The sequence below is a fragment of the Loa loa genome, assembly GCF_000183805.2.
Source record: "Loa loa unplaced genomic scaffold supercont3.38, whole genome shotgun sequence".
In the NCBI taxonomy this organism is placed as follows: Eukaryota; Metazoa; Nematoda; class Chromadorea; order Rhabditida; family Onchocercidae; genus Loa; species Loa loa.
In genome coordinates, this window is record NW_018108218.1 from 128,395 (window position 1) to 140,651 (window position 12,257).

Genomic DNA, 12,257 nt, shown 5'->3' on the forward strand with positions numbered 1-12,257 from the left:
AAATGAGTATTCTAATGTCTTTCCACGAGTTCGAGCATCGCATGAGGTAAAAAAATCCACACTTCAGGGAGGTATACAAGTTCACTTGTGAATAATGAACATATATGTCTATTTCAGTGACTTTCAAGTGATTAGATTTCCACCGAACATCACTGAGACGCATAATCTATTATGATGCTGCTTGAGGTAATCATATTAATGCTTTACGGCTGCCAAATCTTTTGTAGGAGTTTAGAAGCATAAAGAAATGAAATAATGCGGCGAATAATCATCAATAATTTCACATACGAATTTATTTAATTTTACCTGACATAAGTAGAATCCTCTGATGAATATTCGAACTCCATTCGGCATCTTATATCACACACGTCTGCTTGTGATTTTCTAGGTCTTCTGATTTTTTAAGAAATGATAAAGATAGCGTTGAAAATAATGCATCAAAAGTGACATCCTTTTCATGAAACGAACGAAGGAAAGATTATTTTTTCGTTTCCCATCACACTTAGAAGTAATTTTAGCACCTCCTAATTCTTAAATCTAATTTTAGAAACATAAGTTTGGCCACAAGTTGATAAATTTGATTGACTTGAAAGATAAATTTTTGCGGAACTGGTAATTTTACTATTTAATGGTCTGGTTTAAAGAGTCTTTAATTAAGAAAAGCATACTGTCCTTGAATTTCTAACCTGCCAAGAAGAAGGTAGTCCTGACGTTATCGTACACTTCTAATATTTGAAATTCCATCTTTTTTTAAGATTTCTTAAATTCTCTAAATTATAGAAGTTGCAATGCTAAATTCATCGTCGCTTATAATACAAGATATTAGTGAATGTTTCGAATTTCGAAACGAATTATTTAAGGTAAGTTTTTTAGCAACGATATGTCACCACATATAGCAGAAGGTATTTGAAAATTATCTTGCGAAAAGCAGCAGATGAAAACAACTTTATTCCAAATTTCCGTTCAGATATGGTAGTTGCATTTTTTGAAATTTACTCAATCGATTGATATTTTTAGAGAACCTTATGAAAAACCATATTTTGCTTAAATTCCGAGGTAACTTTAGCTAACTATGAAGGAACTAGCAGCGAACTGTACGGATAATTATAGGTTAACCAATCTGTTTTTGAAAACTTTGATTTCTATATCAAAAAGTTTTTGAAAACTTCCATTGCTACAAAAGGATTAAGTAAGTAATTTAAGATTATAAATTAAACGGAAATGAACAGATAAATATGCATACTGCAGGCCATCTTATTTATTCCATTTGGCATTTGCTCTACTATATGTAACACAGTCCTGATAACTGCCATACTGCGAAACAGGCAGTTACGTTACCGCCATGAAATGCAAATCGTTTGCGCCCTATCTGCTGCTGATTTAGTTGAAGGTTCATGCATTTTTCTGGCGAGATATAATCAGAAAATAGGAATATTGGAATTCAATTAAATTAGTTACTAACGGCATTCCATTTCCTCAATTTCTTAACATTGCCTCAAAGATTACGGGACATCCTGTTTTCCTTCCTCTCTAATACCCCTATTACTTTTATTATGTGGTCAAGCCAAACATTAGAAATATAAGATTCTTCTCAACTTGAACTGCTACCTCATTGTAACTTCATCGCAGTTCCTGGATTGCAGTTTACTTTAAATTCGAACCAAAAAAGAAAAAACGAGAAAGCTATCAGAATTTGGTCTGAATAACTTCCTTCAACCATTAATTAATGGGCAATAAATGACATACAATACAAAGAATATGTCTCAAAGTATACAAATTAAACCTTGCAATTAAAAACTTTGCAGGGTTTTTTACGAAATTAAAAAAAAAACAAAAACGATCAAATCAATTAAACCTTGCAAAATTTAACAAATAAACCAAAAAAATGTGTATATTCTATAATTAAACTTTGCAGCATTTGCAACATTTTGTGGTGGTACATATCGTGTGTTGGTGATACTTTTCAACTTACAAGATAGAAAGTTTTATCTTCTGCAATGTATGTTACTGCCTCATTCTTGGTTATGGCGTTGGTCTGATTTCGCTACTTCATTTATGCTATTAACGATAACATTCGATCGGATACTGGCAGTGGTTATACCACTAAAATATATGAAATGGCGATCCACTTATCCCTGTATCGCTATTGGAATAGTAAACTTTTATTCGCTTACATTTTAGTACAATTCAATTTTCCACTTTCTACTTTCTTTGCAGAACAGAATATATCCATAACCGTTAATGATGTTGAGGACATTTTTAGCCATATACATTATCAGTATTGCTATCAATGTTTGCTTGGTATCGATCCGTTACAAAACATGATAAAATATCAATGCTTTGTACGAACGTTTACATTTCACCGATTTTTTATATGTTTTCTAAATATTCAACCGCTATATCAAGTATGCTTAGTGTCATCCTTTATGTTCCTGTAGTTTTCATCGTTAAAATACAAAGGAAACGCATGACGCACGTCCTAACTAATTCACAGGTTTGCATTCGACAATTCCTTTGCTAATTATGCTTAATAATTTCAACTATATGCAACCATGTGGTACTAATTGTAATTGGTTGCTTTTGAATATAATGCAAATTAATTAATGCGTTCACCAAGCGCCAATTGGTCACTCTGTAATTGGTCAACTCAACAACTAATTTATTGTTTGAGTTCATTTGTTGGAAACTGCTGCTCAATGTACTTAAAGATCATTTTGCGACTTATCGAAACTATGACCGTTTTAGATAGCTCGTCAACATAGAGCGCAAATGCGAATGACAATGACGCTAGCAATTTCTTGTTTAGTGACATTTCTTCTGGATGCTGTACCTCGAACTATGGGTATTTATGGTGAGTTGATAAAGCTAAAATGCTATGCAAATATAATTAGGTATAGATCCTACCTATGTATATCAAAGTTCATATTAGAAATGAAACAAATATGGTATTTAAAGTAACCAATTCATCCTTCAGGCATTCTAGGAAAAAATTCATTTGAAGCAGAAAAACAGTGTGAGAGTGCAATGCAATCATTGTTTCATTTAACAAAATTGAATTCGATCATCAACTTATTTCTTCACTATTATCGTAATCCTTCACTTCGGGAATCTGTTTCGAACGTTCTTCGCATATTTTACATTGGTAAATTTTCAACTTTAAAACTTGCAAAGTTCATTTTGAAATTTATCCATTCTTTGCTTTCTGAATAATTTCTCTCGTCAAAAAGAAATTTTATATGACTAGTTCGTTATCAAAGGAACATAGTGATTACGACACAATCATAGAGATAACGTTAGAGCACTTGAGTAGTGATGAAGATTTAGTTTACAATATTGTGCATTAACTTTGAGACTCAAATAAATTAAAAATCCTTTTTTTTGACACAAAGTTGCCACATGTGAAATAGACTCTCCTTATATTTAGTTCATATTCAATCTTTTTTTTCAAGCCATTAAGCAATTTGAATTAGCGTGCTTGCTGTTAGTTGAAGGTAACATCAAGAAAGAAGTAGTTGTGTACGAATGCCTTTCTATACAGTATTGACCTGTCCCCAAAAACTTGAGCAACTGTACGGTTCTTCACATTTATACATTGCAGAAAAGCGTACTGAAGTCGTGCATTACATATCATGAATGGGTTGCAAAGAACTATTTGGAAATTTTCAAAGCAGCCAATTTCTGATAAGATTTATAGAAATTGAAGATCGAAATTGCATAATTCACTCCTAATCATTATCAGTTCTCGACGATGCCTCATAATTCCTCACATAGGTTGCTTCCAATTTTTCTTTTATTCTAGTCTCTTGATTTCATTCAATTTCATTGTTGAATCTCAACTAATTCAATCTCTTCATTACTGTATGAGTAAAATCTGAGTGCGAAACTTTATATTAGTTAGTTAAATTTTTAGAATTCCTTAACAATATTTGATTGCTTCCCTTTTGCTATTTAGGAAATTAGCTGCTAACTAACACAAAGTTTTTGTTTAAATGACTAATATGAATCATCGCATTTATAGTAGCTTTCCTAACTTAGTAAGTTTGTTAAGTGTCATGAAGAATCAAATAATATTTTATGAATTTTTGAGCCAGGAAAGTATTCAACATTTTAAAAACATTTTAAATTGTACTTAAAAATTACAAATCCAGATTTTATCGTTTCATTTTTTGTTCTTAGTATCCGAATGCAGTGATCAATTGAGCATAACCCATCAAACTCATTGCTTTGTAAATGTGATGAATTTTGCAGAAGGTAACGTTTGCCGCAGAAATTAAGATTTTTTAATAGAAAAAGCTTAATATGTGCACGCAATTTGGTATGCTGAATGAAATTTCATTTGTGAATGGTAGCCAACTTGAAAATGTGTCACTGCTATGTTCAGGGCGGTTGCAATTTTCTGAAATATGCAAAGAAGTATTCTGATGAGTTGCTGAACGATTCAAAATCCCACCAAATCAAGCTTTAAAAATTTCATTCTTTCTTCCCAACACAGATAGGGATTTGTGAATTGAATATAAAAGAATTAATGAAAGTATTTTAAAGGATATGTAGCAATTGCTTTGTGAAAAAATCGTAAAACTCATCCAATAAGGCTCTGTAAATGCATCTTTTAGTGGGAGGGAAAATGAGGGAGGATGAGTTTTTGAATTTTAATATTATTCAGGCAGATTGTCGAAGGTCAGAAGTGTAGCTTCATTTCCCATGAGTTAAAATGCTTTGGAAATATAATTAGGTATAGATCCTACCTATGTATATCAAAGTTCATATTAGAAATGAAACAAATATGATATTTAAAGTAACCAATTCATCCTTCAGGCATTCTAGGAAAAAATTCATTTGAAGCAGAAAAACAGTGTGAGAGTGCAATGCAATCATTGTTTCATTTAACAAAATTGAATTCGATCATCAACTTATTTCTTCACTATTATCGTAATCCTTCACTTCGGGAATCTGTTTCGAACGTTCTTCGCATATTTTACATTGGTAAATTTTCAACTTTAAAACTTGCAAAGTTCATTTTGAAATTTATCCATTCTTTGCTTTCTGAATAATTTCTTTTGTCAAAAAGAAATTTTATATGATTACTGCGTTACCAAAGGAATACAGTCGCATGCGATAAGTCTATTTTTGCTTACAGAAGTAATTTGACGGTTAATAATTCCTAAGAAATTGTAAATTGTGAAATGTGCACTGAAATTTTCGATAGTTCCAAATATCATGCAAATTTTATCATATCCACATGGCGAATATTAATTAGTTTTGTTTTTAGTTTTATAAATCGATTTTCAAAGCTATCATAAATATGACAGCCGAAGTTTTTTTCAGTGCTTGAAGAAAATAAGAAATTAAATTTCATTTACGCATTTCAAAAATAATAGTAGAAAAAACAACTCGAAAACTTCAGCACGCTCATTTTAAAAAAAGCATTGTCGATGCCCGAAATGAGTAATGAATAGCACAAATGTCATATTGTACAGTAACCCCTAATTTCTTTATTTCGTTTTTATGAACCAATGAAATATATCACCATTGGTGAGCTATATCTGATACCCAACTTTCTTTTTGTTGATAATTTGCTTTTTTAAATGAAAGATCAGAGAGATTTATATGAGAAGCGCAGATGTAGTTAACTACATCTAAAAAAAAGCAGTATTAATCACCACAAATAATATCATTATATCAGGGATGAACTTAACTAATGTTCCGAAATGAAATGGACCATGCGCTAAAGATGCTGCTTTGATTTCAGCTTCGATGGTAAGCTTAAATTAATAGCAATTACCAATAAATTTATTATTATTTCTAACATTGAGGTTGAATGAGTGTGGTAATGCAATTATTTATTGAGGATTTATTGCTAATTGATTGAAATTATAGAAATACTTAATTGTAGCTTATTTCCTTCAAAACGCTCATTTTCAATAGCATAATGACACAAATTACTTTGTCTCATCAGGTTTCTTTTCGAACTCCATTCCTGAGGTTATTTTCATTATCCTAACATGGAAACCAAATCAACTTTAAATAAAACCTGAAGCGAAATAAAATGAATTTGCTATTGTTTCTGGCTTGAATTCTTAATCTTCCAAAAATATTCCTTTGAAAGATGTCGGGAATCTAATCATAAAGTTGCTGTCGAGAATTAACATAAACTTTTGATTCCTTCCCAATGAGTCAGGTCGATTATACCTTTGTAGCACTTTAGCTTTTCTGTATGTATTGTCTTCAAATAAAAGCGTATTTAAAAGTTTGGCGACCAAAACAGTTCTTTACTCCAAATTTTTCGAAAATTTTAAATAATTAATATTTTGTTCTTTCTAGGGAATGCAAAGGGTGAGATCTCAATTTTAATAATTTCATATGTCTTCCAGTTTGACTATTTTCTCACCAAGCATAGGCTGTATATTTAACAGTGACTAAAAGGTAATTCGGACGGTATTGTCGGGAAAAGAAAATTTTAAATTATTGATGCTTTGATACAACGAAAATTTTAATCATAACATGTAGCGCAAAGCATATCATAAGATTTGTCTAAAAGAAATATGCGACATCATTATCACTGTGAAAATACTCCTAGAAAAAATTGTCAAAATTCATGATTTTAGTATCGATATATTTTGATATTCAAAATCTATGATGAATCAAAAGATGCACTGACCTATTGCGTTAATTAAAAAAACAGTGACTAAAAGATAATTCAGACAGTTATGTCAGTGACTAAAAGATTTCGGACACAAGATCTACCTTTAATTACAAAATTTAATTGAGATCTGCAGCATGCGTATGAAGTAATCTCAGTTAAATTTTGTAATTAATAAAGCGACAATTTCAGTAATCATTGAGCCCAACCCTTTGCAAAATTAAATATATATATATATATATATATATATAACGCATACAGCTTGTCTGTGGTACTTCTGCATCAGCAGTAAATAGTTTCTCTTCACTTGGTTAAAGTAATAATATTCCCAAAAATGATGGACTGTCAGCATAATTTCTACTTTTGATAATCTATAGCTTATATTACTTCAAAAAATAACGATATTTTTGAGGAGATATCATTTATGTGTTATTTGATATCAATCTCAATGATTTCTTCTTTCGTAAATAAAAGGACTGATAAGTTTCTAAAAAGTGCACCAATATTTTGCGTTTTGAAATTGCAAAAGTGTTATACGCAATTGATAAGAGTTTTACTGGCATAAATGTTTCAAAGTGAAATCTCCAAATTTTGATTTTTTTCGGATGTTTGACTTCGAAAGGAATGCCTTAGTTCCAATAATGAAATGCTTCTAATGATTTCCATTTCAAATACATGCAAAAGTATTAATTATTACTTTTTTAAATGAAATGATTTTTCAATATGCCTTGTTATAATAGACTGGAAAATACAATCGACCCTTCTTCATTTCCCTCCTTCCCGTCTTCACTTTATAGCTGTTCCCTACCAATAGTCCCGAGGACTATTAAAAATTATGTTCCTTTTTTTTATACTATTATGTTACTCCAAGTTGAAAGTCTCGGTTATAGTATAATTTCATATTAACAGAATTTATTATTTTTGAACTTTGTGGTTTTTGGTGCAAACAAAAAACTAAAAGTGATCTGTGGTCAAGAAAAGATCAAAAGTCATTACTCTAAAACAAGAAGCAGACAGAGAGTGAAAATGAGCCAAGGGAAACGATAGCCTTTTATAATCATTTCTTATATATGATGAGAATTTCAAAAAAGCAGAATTATCACTCCAAAAAGCAAATTTTTTATTTGACATTTTGTTGGTCAGTTGGCCGGCGAAATGAGGAAGACAAAAAGAAGAAGACGATAAAGGAAGGGAAGAGAGAGTTAGACTGATGAAGATACCGGAAAGCACTGAGAAATACGGCTCGAACAACTGTTGGCAAGCAATAAACGGTTCGCGAACTTCACACAAGACTAACGAGCGACAAATTGCCCAGGCGATGGTGTGAATTGTAAATTATCCCTCCCAGTTTAATTCTCTTTGCTCCACTTCTCCCGCATCTTCAAGGGAACATCAGAAGCATGACACTATGTTCGCAAAGCTCAGCTACCCTGCCGGACTTCTATATTCCGAATTCTAAAATCCATTGATATTTCGATTTGAGACCATATAAATGTTTTCTAATCTTTTAGCTCTCGATATTAAACAGAACGTCCATTTGCCTAAGGTAATAGCAGCCAGACCGAAGAAATTTACATTATCCGAAAGCAAAGTAAAAGTTGATAAAATATATCGAACAGGAGCCAGTAAGATCGACGGTCTCCATTGTATGCTAATTCAGGTCTGTAAAATATACCAGTGGTACTAACGTCGATGGTACTGAAGAATTACATACTAGAACATTGCGGAAGACTTCATAAATTACATTTCAAAGAATTTTTAGAAAAGTCCCCAATAGCTTTCTCTTATATCAAATCATAAAAAATGAAATATGAATGCTTTGTTTGTGTTAGTGACCATCAAAATCAGTGATAACTTCCACTGATAATAATGTTAGTCTTGCGGCTTAAGCATCGAGCAAGTTTAGAAGAGAGGGTATTAGCGGCAAGGACGAAAAGGAGCGGCACCGTTTGTCCTTTTCCATAATGAGAACAATGTTATTTGCTTCTGAATAAGAGGAGATACAGAATACACGTGGACAAATCTGCTAAACTTTTATTCTTATTTTCTGCCTTTATCAACATAGATAAAAAGAGTGACGAGAAATGATAACAGCAATGACAGCTGACTCATATATACATTTGCTTTCCAACTAATCCCATAGTTCCATGATATTTTATTTCAAAAATTGCAATCAGAGCATGGCGCTAAAGTCGTGCGGAAGTTTACATGAAATCGAGCTCGCATTCAACCGCTCGAAGTCTTTTCAATTAATGCCACCTATATAGTGCTGTCATATCATTAATTCATTACTGCTTAATTCAAAGCGGAAGACTTTAAGGAATAAAAAACTGCTATTGACTAATTTATCCAAAGATGTGAAAAACAAGTTAATGCTTGAACAATTTTCAATTAAGCGATTGATGATAGGAAAATATTAAAAGTGCAAAAGATATGATACAGTGAGGTATATGTCCTTCTAAGACGATGATACTAATGTAAATCAAGAACGGTCAACGATATACATCTGAAAACAACAGTCGTAAAGTTATGAAGTGGCTTTTTACTATGACCATTTTTCAAAATCATTCATTATTTTTAAATTTTTCTCCTTATAAATTGAGAGAGTGGTGAGGTTCAGTGAACAAAACCACAATCGGTGTTTTAGTCCAACATCTATCCAGTATTTAACAAGTTATAACTTCGCTGCTGTGTTCTAATTTAGCCATCATATTTTCAGATTTCACATATGTAAGTATCACTTGAATACAATAGTTACCACCTCGTTGAGTTTAATCAATGCAATAGCACAAATAACTGTTGATCTTGTTAACACCTGACTAATTGCATAAAGGACAGCATCTTCGCTATCCTTTGATGTGATTCCAGAACCATTGCTGAAAACTTTACGATAAAGAGATATCACGGATTGCAAACAAAGCCGAAGATCTACAACGATAACTGACAATTTTTCCGCGATTATGGATGGTCCGATAACTAATATCTTTCTTTCTTTTTCTCAAAGTTCCCTTTTGTGAGTTAACAGCGGTTGTGTATGTATGATGGTGTGCATAATATACCGATAAACAGTTTTGCAGGACTAAAATGAACGAATCAACAAAAAGAAGACTAAGTATAAATGAATAGAAATTACGACTCATATTTAGGTCTAAATAGTGATATCAGTATTGATATGCTTAATGATACTTTCAAATATCATTTTGTACATCTTCAATTGATTACTGCCTTAACAGGAATTGAAGTTTTGTTTATTTTTATGATAAAATTTGAACGTTTAGCATGAAAAAAAAATGAACGATTTTTGAGAAGAAAGGATTTACAAATTAAAAAAACTGAGTCGGTAGTCTTCAGCTACTCTGTATTTTATTTAGGAAATTGCCTTTGCGATAGTTGACAGCTGGTGAATGTCGCAAGGATATCGCTATTCTGCATCGAAATTTGTAACCATATTTGCAATTCAGAAAGGTAGATTATGCTAAATTAAATTTTTTTTTCGAGCATTGCATCAACAAATGCATTCCAATTTTTGCATTCAATTAAGAGAACATTTCAGTCAGTTAAAACTAACATATGCTAACAATAAAATAATTCTAAATCCAATTGCAGGAACACATACAGAGGAGAGAGAGAGAGAGAGAGAGAGAGAGAAAGAAATCTGAAGGATAGTTGTTTTGTGGGAATATGCGATGAATTTTTCATACAACCACAGACAGGTCCTAAGCAGAAGCTCTTCTGTCTTTTTCAAACAAATCAAAATATTTATGGATTTAAAGCACATCAATCAAACATCAGAGGAAAGAAGACTTTAATGATAATTTGATTTGACATTTAGATGAGACATAGATGTGATAATACGACATCTAAGAAAGAACAAGAATACGCTGATTCGGCTGTTAGTACTTCCCAGAAGGATTCTTTCAGAATCTTAAAGATTTAAGAACGCGTTCAAAGGTCTAAAGAGAGAAATGCTTGCAGATCGAATTTCAAGTATTGAAGTGAACTGAAAGTTTTTGTTTCTTCATGCGAAATAATAATCCAACTTACCTTCCATTTGAAATATGGCACAATTAATATCTTACATGCGGATAAATGAGTTAGTCAAAGTCGTATAATTCTCCATTGCTTGTGATTTAATACAAAAACTTCAATTTTGTGAACGATTATTTGACAAATTAATTAAGAATTTGTGTAAATTTTTAGTTGGGTGAGGAATGATTCTTTAGAGGAGATAGAGAAGTAAACAATTTTTGTTATTGTGTCACATCAAATTAGTAACAACTGTTGATCGTCGTTTCACAAGTATTAATTCTCCCACCCATCAAATGAAATTACTGCGTACCTAACCTTTTCCTTCAAAACAGGTTTCAATCTTAGACCGTTTATTTGAGTCAAAAAAGCATCGAGAAAAGCCTTTTTAATTAAAATTTTGGAAATTTCTTGAATTTTAGATTAATTATCCTGAAAATTTCCCCTGTTTGGAGGCAATATTTGAAGTTATAAGTAAACGTTTATATCGGAGTAGTTCTCTTCTTCAACTTTTAAGCATTTTTGTAAAATTATACCTCATTATCATTATGCACTGATATATCTCATTACGGCTATTTCTTTTTTCTGCAAAATTTCTAATTAGACAGAAAACGGATTTCAAAGATAGAGAAGTCTTAAAAATATTTTGACTTATATAGGTACACATATCTTCTAAAATCTAAAAATATTAACAAGATTGTTTGGTTTTGCTATCAAAACAAATAAACGATGTTTCTTATGACTTTCAACAAATTTATCCAAGCAATAAGATGATCAATGACATAAAGCTGTTCACTTCTAAGCTTTAGTCTGAGGCACAGCTGTGAAAGCAGTAATTCTCCAGGAGATGATGGATCGTAATTTATTGGACAAAAGAAAAATGTAAGAGAAGAGGTTGAAGAAGAGATGATAGTGATTGGCAACTGGGATGAAATAAACTTGAAGATTGGAATGTACTGGAAGTATTACTGCAGTTGGATAATGCAACTGTACAACCTGAAGACGTTCCCTCTTCAAGGACGATTAATTTTTCAGATAAAGCAAAGATAATTCTATCAAATTTCCATCTGTGACGATAATCTAATTTTCTGATGTCAATTTTTTTTCTTCATAAGTATACTTCGATTCAAAAAATTGTCACCTTTATTAGAACACGTACAATATCAGTAAATAAACAGATGAACAACTAAATAAACAAGTGAACATGAAAAGAATAATAAATAAAAGCATGAAATAGCTGCTAACACATATTTACATTAATACTTTATCCAGATAAATACATTTCCATATCAATAAATGATATCAAGATGATATAGAGAAGAAGCTTTGATTTATGCTAGAATCTTTCTCTGTTGAAATGCTTCGAACTACTAAAGTAATAACCTACGTGAATCGTATATTTATTCTACTTAAGAGACAGAACAACACCATGATAGTATGACACGTGACGTGTGACACATGGGACGTTTTCATCAATTCTTGACAATTTTAAGATATTGGTAAATTTGATTGCCTAAAATATTTGTACCTGGTGAAGCGAAAGGAAAGGAGAAAAGACTGATATTTGAGCGAGAGTTATAAAATATGGCAT

General features: G+C 31.6%; 3 protein-coding genes across 3 annotated transcripts; 2 read left to right on the forward strand and 1 right to left on the reverse strand.

Annotated features, from left to right (window-relative positions):
* Window positions 1–788: 788 nt before the first annotated feature.
* Window positions 789–3,210, forward strand: LOAG_00548 (hypothetical protein; the record flags this gene model as incomplete). The annotated part of the gene is made up of 6 exons (XM_003136088.1): window positions 789–860; window positions 1,249–1,390; window positions 1,916–2,154; window positions 2,264–2,494; window positions 2,746–2,851; window positions 2,975–3,210. The coding sequence occupies 6 exons, from the start codon at window positions 789–791 to the stop codon at window positions 3,208–3,210; spliced, it is 1,026 nt and encodes a 341-aa protein (XP_003136136.1).
* A 4,640-nt stretch (window positions 3,211–7,850) lies between these two features.
* On the forward strand, window positions 7,851–8,907 carry LOAG_00549 (hypothetical protein; the record flags this gene model as incomplete). The annotated part of the gene is made up of 3 exons (XM_003136089.1): window positions 7,851–7,911; window positions 8,152–8,300; window positions 8,818–8,907. 3 exons carry the CDS (start codon window positions 7,851–7,853, stop codon window positions 8,905–8,907), a joined length of 300 nt encoding a protein of 99 aa, XP_003136137.1.
* Window positions 8,908–9,377: 470 nt separating this feature from the next.
* On the reverse strand, window positions 9,378–10,691 carry LOAG_00550 (hypothetical protein; the record flags this gene model as incomplete). The annotated part of the gene is made up of 3 exons (XM_003136090.1): window positions 9,378–9,516; window positions 9,557–9,719; window positions 10,685–10,691. 3 exons carry the CDS (start codon window positions 10,689–10,691, stop codon window positions 9,378–9,380), a joined length of 309 nt encoding a protein of 102 aa, XP_003136138.1.
* Between the last annotated feature and the right edge of the window lie 1,566 nt (window positions 10,692–12,257).